This window comes from Erythrolamprus reginae, chromosome 2, assembly GCF_031021105.1.
Source record: "Erythrolamprus reginae isolate rEryReg1 chromosome 2, rEryReg1.hap1, whole genome shotgun sequence".
Classification (NCBI taxonomy): domain Eukaryota; kingdom Metazoa; phylum Chordata; class Lepidosauria; order Squamata; family Dipsadidae; genus Erythrolamprus; species Erythrolamprus reginae.
The window spans coordinates 40,604,265-40,619,662 of record NC_091951.1 but is presented as its reverse complement, the minus strand read 5'-3'; the positions used below and the strand labels follow the sequence as shown (position 1 = coordinate 40,619,662).

At 42.6% G+C, this 15,398-nt stretch overlaps 1 protein-coding gene across 1 annotated transcript; it reads left to right on the top strand.

The window, feature by feature from the left end:
• The first annotated feature begins 5,883 nt into the window (after positions 1 to 5,883).
• On the top strand, positions 5,884 to 14,645 carry LOC139160234 (uncharacterized). Its single transcript, XM_070737906.1, has 2 exons — positions 5,884 to 6,017; positions 12,140 to 14,645. Exons 1-2 carry the CDS (start codon positions 6,005 to 6,007, stop codon positions 12,967 to 12,969), a joined length of 843 nt encoding a protein of 280 aa, XP_070594007.1. The 5' UTR covers positions 5,884 to 6,004; the 3' UTR covers positions 12,970 to 14,645.
• The last annotated feature ends 753 nt before the right edge of the window (positions 14,646 to 15,398 follow it).

Here is a 15,398-nt window from a genome sequence, read left to right as displayed (position 1 = left end):
TCTTGACAAATGTATCTCTTGTTTTATGTACGCTGAGACCATATGCACCAAAGACAAATTTCTTGTGTGTCCAATCACATTTGGCCAATAAATAATTCTATTATATTTTATTCGTACCTAATATCAACTGTCCGACTAATAAACCCAAAACAAAAAACGCTCTCGGGAGATTTGAATTCCTAAAATAACATTTTATTAGAGACCATATTGGTCCTGAAGAAACAAAACCAGCTCTGGTTTTTCCTGTGCAAATGCTTGTGATGTTAAACTGTAACTTTATTATTATTATTATTATTATTATTATTATTATTATTATTATTATTATTTATTATTTAGACTTGTATTCTGTCCTTCTCTGAGGACTCGGGGTGGCTCTTCTGCCCATCCCTGGGTGATCACATTGTCCAATTATGAGATGTCCTTTTGACAGGTGACCAGTCCATCTTCTTCTCAAGCAACTGCAGCGGTAACTTTGAGGGTTTTTATGCTTTCACAATCTAAGTATGCATTCTCAGCATTCCAAAAATGGCCCTTTTTTTGCCTTCCCCCAGACCCCAGGAGCATTCTGCAGGCCTTGCAAAAACCGGGTGAAAGACAGGCCCAGGTGCACAAGTGGTTTGGGAGGCCTGCAGAATGCTCCTGGGAGCTGGGAAGGACAATAACTGTTTTCTCCTTACCATTTAAGTTAGCAAAACAATTGTTAAATATATCATGAAAAATTGCAGGGGTTGCATTAATGAGTAAAAATATTACAGCAGTCTGATTGCTTGTGAAATTAAAGGCCCCTCCTCAAGAAGCCTTCCCTGGATCCAGCAGAATTAAAAACCCTTCGTCCAGTCTCCAACCTACGTTTTGTGGGAAAGGTTGTAGAGAAAGTGGTGGCACTCCAGCTCCTACAGTCACTGGATGAAAGGGATTATCTAGATCCTTTTCAATTGGGCTTCAGACCTGGCTAAAGCATGAAAACTGTTTTGGTCACTCTGATAGAAGATCTCTGGTGAGCCCAAGATGGGGGTCATTCCTCCATTTTGGTGCTACTTGACCTCTCAGCTGCTTTCGATGCCACTGACCATGGGATCCTCCTGTGATGACTAAGGCAATTGGGAGTGGGAGGCATCGTGTTACAATGGTTCTCCCCCTATATCTCTTGCCCAGTCAGTGTTGGTAGAAGGACATAGGTTGACCCTTAGACCCCTCTTCTGCAGGGTGCCTCAGGGTTTGGTCCTCTCTCCTCTCCTATTCACCATCTAAAGGGGGTGGACAAAGAAATGGAAACACATTGAAAAATCATCAAAATCTCTTTTAATATGGTGTTGGTCCACCTCAATTCTCCGAGGTATTGATTGATACAAATTGTGAATTGTTTCTAAAGAAATTTTAGCCCATACTTCAGTTAAAGCACCCTCCAGTTCTTTAGAGACGATGGTGGTGGAAATCAACTTCTTACTTGAATCTCTAAAATCGACCATAAATGCTCAATAATGTTGAGGTTTGGTGATTGTGGCGGCCAGATGAGATGCAGAACTTCATTAGAATGTTCCTCGTGCCATTCTTTAACAATTCTTGCTCTATGGATTGGTGCATTATCATCTTGCAAGATGGCATCCCCCTCTGGAAACAGTTCTTGAACCATAGGATGAATTTGGTCAGCCAAAATTCCTAAATAGTGATGGCTTTTAATTCTTCCATGAAGGGAAATCATTGGCATGGAGGATTTCCAAGAAATAGCACCCCAGATCATCACTGAACCCCCGCCATTTTTGACGGTTGGGAGAAGGTAGTCTGGATGAAATGATTCTTTTGAAATGATTCTCCAAACGTAAAGTACGTCTGGAGGTCAAAAAAATGGTAAACAATGATTCCTCAGAGAAAATCACATTTTGCCACTGCTCGAGGGACCATTTCTGGTGGTTTCTACACCACTCTAAACGCTTTGAAACATTTGTCTTTGACAGCAGAGGTTTTCTGATTGCAGCTCTTCCATGGAATCCAGATTTGTGAAGCTCTCTTCGTATAGTTTGTGGAAACTGGGTTCTGTACGTGTCTATTGAGCTCTGCAGTGATTTTAGGAGCTGTGGTCTTGAGATCCGCTCTAACAATTCGCTTTAGAGTCGAACGGTCTCTCAGACAACTTCGACTTTTGACCAGACCTGTGCTTGGGTGAGGACGTTTTCACTTCTCTTTCCAAAGCAGTCATTACTTTTGAGACATGACCTCTTGAAACGCCAAACATTAGGGCACTTTCTGTTACACTAGCACCTGCCATTCGAGCACCAACAATTTGGCCTCGGAAAGTCTGAGAGGTCTGCCATTTCTCGGTTATAACCAATTTCCTTAAATTTCTGTTTAAAAAAAGGTAGTTTAAAAAAACATATCAAATAACAGAATTTTTTTAAAAAATAAAATATGTCAAGTGTTGATTGATTTGAACATGTTCAAACATTATGCCAAAAAGTCAAGTGTTTCCATTTTTTTGTCCATCCCCGTTTATGAAACCACTGGGTGATATCCGAAATTATCTACTACAGTATATAAAATCTATGTACCCACATACATGCCCAGCTCTTCTAAAATTATACACATTCAACTTAATTTACGATAGGAAAATCTCAGAGGCCAGAATGGTGGGGGGGGATTAAAAATGTTTCTACCGGTTGCCTGTATCTGACCAAAATTTGTCTACCAGTGGGTTGTAGCAGGATTCTCCATCCTCATCTGCTTCTCCATTCTCCAACATTTAGGGAGCATTCTTAAGTTACTGAATGGGCTCTTTTCAGCCAGGCTAGCTCACATATACAATAGCACCGTTCATTTATTTATTTATTTTGTCCAATACACAATAATACACAATAACAACAACAACAATAATAATAATAATAATAATAATAATAATGGTAATGGGTTTAATCATGTAATGCTAAAGAAGAAGAAAACAAAAGTGTATTTGGAATGTATGTGGCTCGAAGTTGCTGCGTACTGCACAGCGACACTACTACGTCGCTTGGGAAAGTTGTTCCATCGAAGACACAGCCCGAGGAGAAGAAGGCGAGAAGGGCGCCCTTTCCCTTGGCGTCGTTGGGGGCGCGCAGTCTGGTAAAACTCCACTTTCGCGCCGCTCGTTGGATGGGATGACAGTCTCGCCTCTGCGTCTCTTGCCTCTTTCCTTTGCGCGTCTTTCCTTCCCAGCCTGCGGCCTTGTTTACTTTGCGTAGAAGCGGCTCCGTCAGCTGAAGAAGTCTCTGTCGAAGAAGAGTCGAATAAAGAGGCTGTGTGTGTGTGTGTGTGTGATCGTTTCCCTTCCAAACTTCTTGGAAGAGGCGAAGAGACGCGTCTTCTTTTCCCCTGGCGACATCGGTGTTTTTAGGGTTTAGTTTAGTCGCTTTCCTAATGCGCCGCAATCGGCTCCTAGTAAAATGGAGTCGCTGAGCTCCCCCGTAGTAATGCACACGACCTTTAGCAGAGGACCCACACACCGCCTGAGTTAGATTCCCAAAGAAAGGCAAAGAAAGAAGGAAAGAAAGAATGAATGAATGATAATAATAATAATAACATCAGCAGCAGCAGCAACAACAACAACAACAACAACAACAACAATAATAATAATAAAGAAGAAGGAGAAAGAGTTGGAAGGGATCTTGGAGGTCTTCTAGTCCAGTGATTTTCAACCTTTTTTGAGCCGCGGCACATTTTTTACATTTACAAAATCCTGCGGCACACCACCAACCAAAATGACACAAATTAAATAAATACATACATACATACATACATACATACATACATACATACATACATACATACATACATAACCCCCTCGTATATACAATCCCATGTAACATCCCCTTATAAATACAGTCAATCATCAATCATCCCTACTCAAATTTATATCTCATTTCTGGGTACTTCTCCTGTCTTTCCCCCTTTTCTCTCTCATGTTTGTCATTTCTCTCTCTTCCTCCCTTTTTCCCTCATTCCTTTTCCCTCTCACTTCTCCTCTTTTTCCATCCCTGTCTCTCTCCCCCCCCCCTTATGTGTGTGTGTGTGTATACACACTGGAACCATTTCCAAAACCAGTTGAGGGCTGGGGTTTTTTCTCTTTTATTCTTTTCAAAAAGAGGTGTGGGCTGGGGGGCATTTCTTATTATTTGGGTGCTTTTTACCATATGCTTCAAGAATCACCCCTCTCTCTCTCTCTTTTGTTTCTCTCTCCTCTCATTCTCTGCCTCAATCATTTCTCCTTTTTTCTCCCCTTTTTGTTCTCATTTCTCTCTCTCCTTTCCTCTCCCTATCTGTTTCTCTTGCTTTCTCTCTCTCTCTCTTGCTATCTCTTTTTCTCTTATTTTCTCTCTCTCTCTCTCTTGTTCTCTCTTATTTTCTTTCTCTCTCTCTTGTTCTTTCTCTCTCTCTCTTTCTCCCTCCCTCTTTCTCTCTTTTTCTCACTTTCTCTCTTGTTTTCTCTCTCTCTCTTGCTTTCTCTCTCTCTCTTGTTTTCTTTCTCACACTCTTTCTCTCTCTTGTTCTCTCTCTTGCTATTTCTTTCTCTCCCCCTTTCTCTCTCTCTCTTTCTCACTTTCTATCTTGCTGTCTGTTGCTGTCACTCACTCTCGTTCTCTCTCCGTTCTTCTCAGTGGAGGCCAGCGAAGGTGATATTCAATGTCGGGAGCGCGCGGGCGGTTGCGCGTGCTCCCTACCCCCCTGCTAGCCGCTCAGAATATTCAAAATAAGAAAAGCCTTCACCGGCGAAGGTTTTTCTTATTTTGAATATTCCGAGCGGCTAGCAGGGGGGTAGGGAGCGCGCGCAACCGCCCGCGCACTCCCGACATTGAATATTACCTTCGCTGGCCTGCGCTGAGAACGGAGAGAGAACGAGAGTTGGGCCATTTTTTGTCTCCTGCGTTCCGGGTGCGGGAGGAGCCACGCCGAAAGACAGGAGACAGCGGAGGAGGAGAGGGGGTGGGCGGGGGGCAGCGCCGAAAGGCCGAGGGGGCCGGAGGCACCGTGGGGAGGCAGGGCCGGCGCCTCCCCCCCCCCCGCGGGCTGGCAGGGAGATGAGGAGCGCGCTTTCGGGGAAGCGACGGTGCTTTGGGGAAGCGACGAGAAGCCATGGGCGCGAGGGGGCCGACTTTCAAAGCAACCTTTGCCGGCCTCCCGTGGGAGGGTGCCAATAGCGGCGGCGGCGGCGGGGGGGGCAATAGCGGGGGGGGCGAACCGCCTCGCGGCACACCTGACCATGTCTCGCGGCACACTAGTGTGCCGTGGCACACCGGTTGAAAAACACTGTTCTAGTCCAACCCCCCGCTTAGGCAGGAAATCCTACACCACTTCAGACAAATGGTTATCCAACATCTTTAAAACTTCCAGGGTTGGAACATTTACAACTTCTGGAGACAAGCTGTTCCACTGATTAATTGTTCTAACTGTCAGGAATTTTCTCCTTAGTTCTAAGTTGCTTCTCACCTTCTTTAGTTTCCACCCATTGTTTCTTTTTAGTTTCCACCCATTGCTTCTTGTCCTACCCTCAGGTGCTTTGCAGAATAGTTTGACTCCTTCTTTGTGGCAATCCCTAATTTACTGGAACACTGCTATCATGTCTCCCTTGGTCCAACTTTACTGATTCTCCCCAAACAACTTACATTGTATTTCTTCTTTCTAAGAGATTTCAGGAGTAGATTTTCAGCCCACAGGAGGATTTTCTCCCCCCCCCTTTTGCGTAATCCCTTTAGCTGATAACAGCTGATAACTGTGTGTTTCGGAGAGTGGATAAGTTTCGATTTCCATTTCCTCATTCTGGTGAGTTTTGGGAAACCGCCTGCCTATCAGCTGCCTGACCCTGCTCTCAAGAGGAGGAGAATTATCCTCCTCTTCCTCTTCTGTTATAAACCTTGGTGGACCTGTAGTGCATTTGTGCAGAGAGAGGTTTGCAAACCTGGTGCCTTTTCGCCATTATCTTGGCTAAACCATTCAAAGCAGGGAGGGGTGGCCAGGTTTGGGAAGGCTGTTCTGCAGCATGGAGGCCAAAGGTGAGTCCTGAGGTTTGTATTGGTTCCTTCCCGTTGCCCATCCCAATTGAGAACTACCAGGGGTGGGCTCCATTTACCTTTACCACTGGTTTCCATCGTGAGGTTTTGCGTGATTGCGCTTCCTCTGCGTGTCCCCACGAGCGATTTTACTTCCGCGCATGCTAAGACGGTGGATTCAGCTCAAAACACAGCTGAGGTGCTGATCGGCTGTGCTTTGGGCGAAGAAATAAAGGTCACCTCACCTACAAAAGGAGACCTCACCTACAAAAAAATATTGACAAAATTGAACAGGTCCAAAGACGGGCTACAAGAATGGTGGAAGGTCTTAAGCATAAACCGTATCAGGAAAGACTTCATGAACTCAATCTGTATAGTCTGGAGGACAGAAGGAAAAGGGGGGACATGATCGAAACATTTAAATATCTTAAAGGGTTAAATAAGGTCCAGGAGGGAAGTGTTTTTAATAGGAAAGTGAACACAAGAACAAGGGGACACAATCTGAAGTTAGTTGGGGGAAAGATCAAAGGCAACATGAGAAAATATTATTTTACTGAAAGAGTAATAGATCCTTGGAACAAACTTCCAGCAGACGTGGTAGATAAATCCACAGTAACTGAATTTAAACATGCCTGGGATAAACATATATCCATTCTAAGATAAAATACAGAAAATAGTGTAAGGGCAGACTAGATGGACCATGAGGTCTTTTTCTGCCGTCAGACTTCTATGTTTCTATGTTTCTATGTCAGTATTAACCCCAGGGAATGGGGGGGTGGGAGGGCTTTTTTCAAAGCACAGATCGAGCAGAAGCCGCCAAAACACAGGAAAATCGGACGAAAATTCGGAAAAAAAGATGGTGGTGAACACAGACCGGCCTATACAGAACCAGATCCATGATATCAAAATTACATCACCAGCGGGTCGCTAACGGTTCGGGCAATCTGGTCCGAACAAAGAGGAACCCCCTGTCAAACCGCTGCAGAGGTTGGTGATAAATTAACAGCTTGCCACACTATCTTTAGAAGACCTGATGTTTGTGGGAACTTGGGAAGGGGGTAATTTCAGGAGGGGTGAGATGCAGCCACAAGCCATTCTTTCGAATGGTCCAAGGACATGCCCACCCACCGGGGCCGGGCCGGAAGCGAGGAAAGGACTGGCCACGCTGGCACAACCTGAATGGGCAACGTGACAAGTTTGTGGGTGGGGAAAAGGGATGTGTCGCATTGGGATTGGGCCGCATAGAAGTCGAATGATCAACAATGTGAACTTTCAACTGGGTTGGAAAGTCCGATCCAGATTTGTTTATTTACTTATTTACTTACTTATTTACTTACCTACTTACTTACTTACTTACTTACTTACTTACTTACTTACTTACTTACTTAGACTTCTATGCAGCCCAATCCCAGAGGACTCAGGGCAGCTTACAAAACAGTAGAAAGAAGTCCAAAAATATTATCTAAACTGTAAAACCCTAATAAGGCCTATATAAAATGGACACAACAACATGCATACACTCCAATCCTTCTCATTCATATACGTGGCCAAGCTCGTTATTAATTTCAGGACCCCCAAGCCTGCAGGCATAGCCAGGTCTTCGTGGCCTTACGAAAAGCTAGCAAGGTGGGAGCGGTCCGGATATCAGGGGGAGGAGTTGATTCCAGAGAGCCGGGGCGGCCACAGAGAAGGCCCTCCTCCATGATAATGCCAACCTGCATTGCTTAGCTGACGGGGCCTGACGGAGGACAACTCTGTGAGCTCTTATTGATTTCTGGGAGGTATGTGGCAGGAGACAGTCCCGTAAACGGTTTCCAGTGGGGGGGGGGCAGAATAGTCTGGCATTACATTGGAACTTTGAGGAATACTTTGATTCAAAGTATACTTTGAAGCTGAAGTAGTCTTTAACAGGCAGGACGTTGCAGCATATGATCTTACGTTCTTATGATAATTTGAGCCTGGTCATTTGTGTCTCAAATGAGAACTCTGGGCTAATTTGTTGGTTGATCCATTGGCTGGTTTTCCTGATTATCTAGGGTACTCTCAGGAGTCTTTTCCAGCATAAATTTCAAAGGCATCAATATTCTTCTTAAAAGTCCAACTTTTGCTTCTGTAGCGTCACAAGGAATACCATGGCTTGAACGATTCTGATTAAGTGTTGGAAGGAATCTCTAGTTCTATCTCATGCCTAACCGTTTTAGACAAGTGGTTGTCCAATCTTTTCTTAAACCCTCCTGTGATGGAACACTCACATCTGGAGCAGAGATCTTCAAACTTGGCAACTTTAAGACTTGTGGACTTCAATTCCCAGAATTCTCCAGCCAGCGTAGTTATGCTGGCTGGAGAATTCTGGGACTTGAAGTCCGCAAATTTTAAAGTTGCCAAGTTTGAGGACCCCTGTTCTGGAGGCAAGCCATTTCACTGATTAATTCTTCTACCTATCATGAAATGTCTTAGTTCTGGGTTGTTTCTTTCCTTCATTAGTTGTTCTTCTTCTCTACACTGTTTCTAGAGTCACAACATCTTTTTTTATATTGTGGCCACCAAAGTATAATCTTAGAAATCATCTTCAATGGCATTTTATTGGGCTGTAACAAATTCCTAGTAGCATTAGAGCAGTGCCAATGTCAAAGTTCCAGGTAATATCCAAACTTATATCAAAGTCCAGGTCAAGGCATTGCTTAAAATTTCAATTGTAATTCCAGAGCCATCCTGGCACCTCCACAGGGAAATCAGAATCTGAGATTCCGACCCAGTTGAAAGTTCACATGCCTTGCCCCCTCCCACAAACTTGTCACGTTGCCCATTCAGGTTGTGCCAGCGTGGCAACTCCTTCTTCCGCTTCCGCTCCAGTGGTGGACATAGGATGGCCTTGAACTCCTCGAAAGAATGCTTTGTGGTGGCACCAGCTCTCTCTTGAATTCACTCCTCCCAAGTTCCCATAAACATCAGGCCTTCTACAAATAGTGTGGCAAGCCATTGATTTATGTCCGACTTCTGCACCAGCTTCACAGCCTTCCTCTCCCTTCCCCTAAACAGGGCCTACTACTTATTTCATATTTGGGAAAGAAGTTAGAGAAATTGTTTTATATCCGTTGCCGCCAGGCATGGGGAAATTGACACCTCCCCAAACTACTTGGTTTGTGTATGGTTTGGCTGGGTTGTGTGATTATTTTATTATAAGGGTTTTTTAAGTTGTGTTTTTAAATATTGGATTTGCACATTGTTTATTATGGATCGGTTAGAAACCCGGTCGTTAAGTGAATCTGGCTTCTCCGCTGCCCCCCCCCCATTGTTTTTGCTTGTGAGACAGTCGCAAAAGGGGGTCACGTGACCTCAAGACACAGCAACGGTCATAAATATGAAACGGTGGCCAAGGTTTTTTTTTTGGTAAAGTTTATTTGACATACCAACATACAAACAACATACAAACAACATACAAACAACGTTAAACATTTACCATTCCCTATATGCATGAAAATTAATCTTTTACAATTCTTTTTACTATACATTATATTCCTTTACTGTTAGTTTCCCTTTTTTTTTTTTTCACTCCCGTGGTCTAACATTTTTTTAATCACCATCTCTTCATTTGGAGTCTTTTCTTGCTTCCATACTTCTGCAAATGCCAATCTTGCTGATGTAAGTATATGATTTATTAAATAATAGTTTTCTTTACTGTGTTGGCCTCTAATTATTCCTAATAAGTACATTTCTGGTTTCGTCTCTAATTTGTAATCCAATATTTCTTCTAGCCAGGTCTGAATTTGGGTCCAAAATTTTCTTGCTTCCGTACAAAGCCACTAAATATGATAATATGTTCCTACGTCTTTTTTGCACTTCCAGCATTTGTTACTTACATTCCCATTTATTTTAGCTAAATGTGCTGGAGTGTAGTGCCATCGGAAAAACATTTTATATAGATTTTCTTTGTAGGGTATTGATCGTGTCATCTTATAATTTACTTTCCATAGTTTTTCCCAGTCTTTCAGTTGGATTGTATAGCCAAAATTAGTCATCCACGCTATCATATTGTGTTTAACTATTTCTTCAATATTTTCATAATTTAGTAGATAGTTATACATTTTAGTAATGAATTTTTTATCTGGGCCTGTTAAGATTTTATCTATTTCATTTAGTTTTTTACAAATTCCGAATTCTACTAGATCTATTTTTATATCGGCCAAGTTTTGATCACGCGATTGTGGGGCTGCTGCGAAAGTCGTAAGTGTAAAAAAGGGGCATCAGTTCAATTATTTCAGGGCCACTGCGACTTTGAATGGTCAGTAAATGAACCATTGTAAGTCAAGGAAAACCTGCCTTCTCCCCTAGATGTTTTCTGTGGAGCTTCAAAATGGACTCCTGATCTGCTTCTAAAAGAGTGCACTGGTCAGACAGATAATCCTCGACTTCTGTTCTGATCCTAATGGAGGTCAACGTTTTTATCTCCCAAGTAAGATGGTTATTAAGTGAGTTCTACCTCACTTTACCACCTTTCTTGCCGTAGTCGTTAAGTGAATCCCTGCAGTTGCTTGTCAGAAGATCCCAAAAGATGTCCACAAAAACCTGGGACATTGCCACCATCCTAACTACATTGTCAGGTGTCCAAAGTCTGATCAGATAACCCCTTTATTTTTCTAACAAAGTCCTTCCTTCCCAGAAGGAAGAATAGAAAGAATAAAACGGAAAAGGGGATACAAAAAAATTAAAAGGGGTTTGGTTCAAAGTTTTGCTCAGATTAAAGAAATTGAAGTTTGAGAAGGGTTGATTAAGCTTGGAGTATTGTTTTGGTTGCTCTTTTTTAACTTTAATTATTTTTTCTATTTAGATATAGGAAATTAGGAATTGCTGATCTGTTTTAATAAAGTTAGAAGTATTGATTAAAATAAGATATGTAGTAGGTGATACTGATTTGTATAGATATGTAGTAGGTGATACTGGAATCAAATTTAGAATTGTTGGGGAGATTAATTATGTTAATGATTTTTAATTGATTGAAAATAGAGAATATTTAGATTTTTTCCTTTTTTCTTTTCTCAAATTGACTGCAATTTAAGATTAATAATTAAGTAAGAAATGTAGATAAGTATTAATTGGCTAAATATTAGATGGGTTGAAATAATTTTTGAATTTGGGATTAGGTAAATGTGCTATTTAGAGGAGGCGAAGAAGTCTGAAATTCATATATGTTTTGTTTTTAATTTTCTTCTGTTAACATCTGATTGTTAGGTTTTATTGATCTATAGAAAAATGTATAAAAGAAAGAATAATGGTTAATAAGTTTATTATTATTATTATTTTATTTATTTATTTATTTATTTTTATTCATTCATTCATTCATTTATTTATTAGATTTGTATGCCCCCCCCCCCCTGTCTGGAGACTTGGTGTTGTACTTTTTCAAGGAACATTAATGAGAGAATTTAATTTAAAAAAAATGTTAAATGTAACGTGGGGTGGGGGAAAAGCCCCGTGGGTCAGAGACCTGCGCCGCCCAGCTGCTCCAGCTATCTGGACCATGCCCACCCCTCCCTACTGTGTACCACTTGGAAAGCAATCAACTTCTGTGCCCCACCACCATGCCCCGGGGGGGGGGAGAAGAAGGGAGGATGTGGGGGGGGTATGTGTGGAGTGGGTCGGCAGCAGAATGGGGAGCTCACCAATGCATGCCATTCGTCACAGAAAAGCCTTCGCCGCTCCCCCCCACAACTCCCCACCGTCTACCTCAAGAGGATCCTCTGTTCCGACCAGGCTTCCTGGAGTTCTTTGCCCTCAGAGTTCACCTCAGAACCCGCTCACTGCTGGGAAGCGGGAAGAAAATCAGCAGGGGTGGGCGACTGGGCCGGACTGGAGAAGCCGGGCGGGGCTCAGAGGCCACAAGGGTTTCCCCATGCCAGACAGCTTGGGAGGGGCAGATCAGCTGTTCGGTGGGGAGAAACAGCGCCCTGCTGCGTGGCGTTTGAAAACCCTGCACCATGATTTGGTTTTGGGTGTACCAGCGCGCAGGTGCGCATCTTAGAGAGAACAGTGTTTGCCAGTACTATGGCAGTTATGGCAATATGTTGTGCCCCGTTTTTGTGGCTTAGGAGTCCCTAATTCCAAGCTCTTTTTTCTTTCTTTGACAGCTTTTGCCACTATGAAAAAGGAGAATAATATCTCTAATGAATCTTTTCTGATTGATGAAGAAGCTAATAAGTACATGGATACCCAATATCCCCACTTGAAGCAAATAAAGAGTGGCACCAAAAATACTGTGTCCCGCGGCTTCCACAAGCCTCCCATGAAAAGACTTGCCACGCTTGTTTTGTTTTTGCTTTCAGTTGTCCCAATTAAAGGAGGTAACACAAAAGCAGTCCCTAAAAACCTCACTCTGACAATCCTGGAGGAAGCCAAGACATCCGAACCATTTTGCGAGGCCATGCAAAAATGCTTCGACACAGCGATCAGGGAATTCATGCTGGAGCCACTGATTGTGAGGGAGAATGCCAAGATGATCCTTGAGTGTAACAGAACCAGGAGGGAGTTTGTGTCTGGAAAAGGAGAAAACTACATTGAGGTGTATTGGGTGGACAGCCAAACACATTACACGGTCAAAGAAGCCAATTCACAAGTCTATGTGGCAAGGCTGGGGCGCCAACCTTTTCCGCTCAACCTTGGCAGCATCTTGAAAGTCTACCAACAGCTGGTCACTCTTGAAGAATCGGAGGAGTTGCAGCAGTGCCTCTATAAGGCGATAGAGGAATTTCCCAAGGAACCACAAGCTCTGCAGGACAATGCCGTGTTGGAGGTCTCATGCGGAGGGAGTCATGTGACCTTCTGCTCAGAAGCTCTGCAGAATGTAACCAATGAAATCAACGTATACCAAGATATGCAGGGGGAAGTTGTATTTCAGGTAAAAGCTATAGGAGCGGCTTGGTGGGCCCGCCCCTTTAGCCGATTATTCGGAAGGCACTAAGTTTAAAGAATGATATCAAAGAAGACAGTTTAGGTAGAAGCTCTACGGTTCTTCTGTAGAGGCAAATGATTTACAAGTAATCCTTGACTTACAATCACAATTGGGCCCAAAATTGACAGAAATGCATAAAAGAGAGAGAGGAAGGGATAAATTGGTTAATGATAGAAATTGGAAATGGGTATATGAATCTTGAGGAACGCAAAATAGTAGAGGTACTGCAATTCTTATTAAGACAGTTAATGACAAGACAGTTGTGAAATCAGTTTATCCCCATTTGCTCGAAATCCTCTAATTAATTAATGACTTTGAATATAAAAGTAAAGTTTTACAAATTATAGAAATATTGCACATTAATGGCCAACCTTTCTTGCCACAGTTGTTAAGTGAATCACTGTGGTTGTTACTAAGAGGGTTGTTAAGAGAATGAATCACTAAATGAGGGTTTATAAGTTGAAGACTACTTGTATTATAAGTCTGTCACCTGCACCTCTATAACTATCTGGTTTGGTTCTGCCACCCAACAAGACCGACACAGACTTCAGAGGATGATCAGAACTGCAGAGGAAACAATGGCTGCCAACCTGGCTTCCATTGAGGACCTCCATACTGCACGAGTCATTTGGCTTCCTGCACATGAGCAGAAACTAAATCTCACACCGACACATGTGCCTGCCCGCCGGTCAGCTGGAGCCTCATGCGCAGCTCCATTGTTCCAACCGGGAGTGCACACCTGACCATCCCGGCTGTTACAGACCTCTCACATCCTGGACATAAATTTCTTAAGATCTTACCCTCAAAACGATGCTGTAGAGCACTGCACACCAAGACAACTAGACACAGGAACAGTTTTTCCCCAAACGTCATCGCTCTACTAAACAAATACCTCTGCTCAAAAAATTAAATGTAACTCCAAGCAAATCAAACTTCTGTGAAATCAAAATGTCCACTTAGAAAGCAACATTGATTGACAATCAATTTCATTTTGTTGTCAGCACATTCATCTTTGTACAGAACAAAATATTCAATGAGAATATTTCATTCATTCAGATCTAGGATGTGTTCTTTGCAGCGTTCCCTTTATTTTTTTTGAACAGTATATTTCCCTTACCATTGTCAGACTATTCAGTAAGGTTGCATTAGTCTTACTACCAGAGATGGGCTGCTAAGATGGAACGGTGACGTGGACTCACCCCCGTGGCTCTGAGTGCTAACAGAGTCCAGGAAAATTATGCTACTGCACCTGTGCAGGCAGAAAAATCGTGCACGGAGACACCGGTGTTTCGGTGCGGTTTTTTTAATTCCATGTTTCCACGGAAGCAAAAAACCACACCGAAACATGGGCGCGTCTCCACATGAGATTTTGCTACCTGCACAGGTGCATTAGTATAATTGTGCTGCTTGTATCCTTATGATTACTATTAGTCTTCTCATCATTCTTATCACCCATCTCCTACCATTTATGACTATATGACTGTAACTTGTTGCTTGTATCCTTATGATTTATGTTAATATTGTTTCCTGATTGCTTATTTGTAATTGTATGACAATCGTTAAGTGTTTTACCTCATGATTCTTGACAAATGTATCTCTTGTTTTATGTACGCTGAGACCATATGCACCAAAGACAAATTTCTTGTGTGTCCAATCACATTTGGCCAATAAATAATTCTATTATATTTTATTCGTACCTAATATCAACTGTCCGACTAATAAACCCAAAACAAAAAATGCTCTCGGGAGATTTGTATTCCTAAAATAACTTTTTATTAGACACACCATATTGGTACTGAAGAAACAAAACCAGCTCTGGTTTTCCCGTGCAAATGCTAGACTGTAACTTCCTCTTCTCCCCACCCCTGGCGATCACATTGTTCAATTATGAGATGTCCTTTTGACAGGTGACCAGTCCATCTTCTTCTCAAGCAACTGCAGCGGTAACTTTGAGGGTTTCTATGCTTTCACAATCTAAGTATGCATTCTCAACATTCCAAAAATGGGCCTTTTTTTGCCTTCCCCCAGACCCCAGGAGCATTCTGCAGGCCTTGCAAAAACCGGGTGAAAGACAGGCCCAGGTGCACAAGTGGTTTGGGAGGCCTGCAGAATGCTCCTGGGAGCTGGGAAGGACAATAACTTTTTTCTCCTTACCATTTAAGTTAGCAAAACAATTGTTAAATATATCATGAAAAATTGCAGGGGTTGCATTAATGAGTAAAAATATTACAGCAGTCTGATTGCTTGTGAAATTAAAGGCCCCTCCTCAAGAAGCCTTCCCTGGATCCAGCAGAATTAAAAACCCTTCATCCAGTCTCCAACCTACGTTTTGTGGGAAAGGTTGTAGAGAAAGTGGTGGCACTCCAGCTCCTAGAGTCAGTCACTGGATGAAAGGGATTATCTAGATCCTTTTCAATTGGGCTTCAGACCTGGCTAAA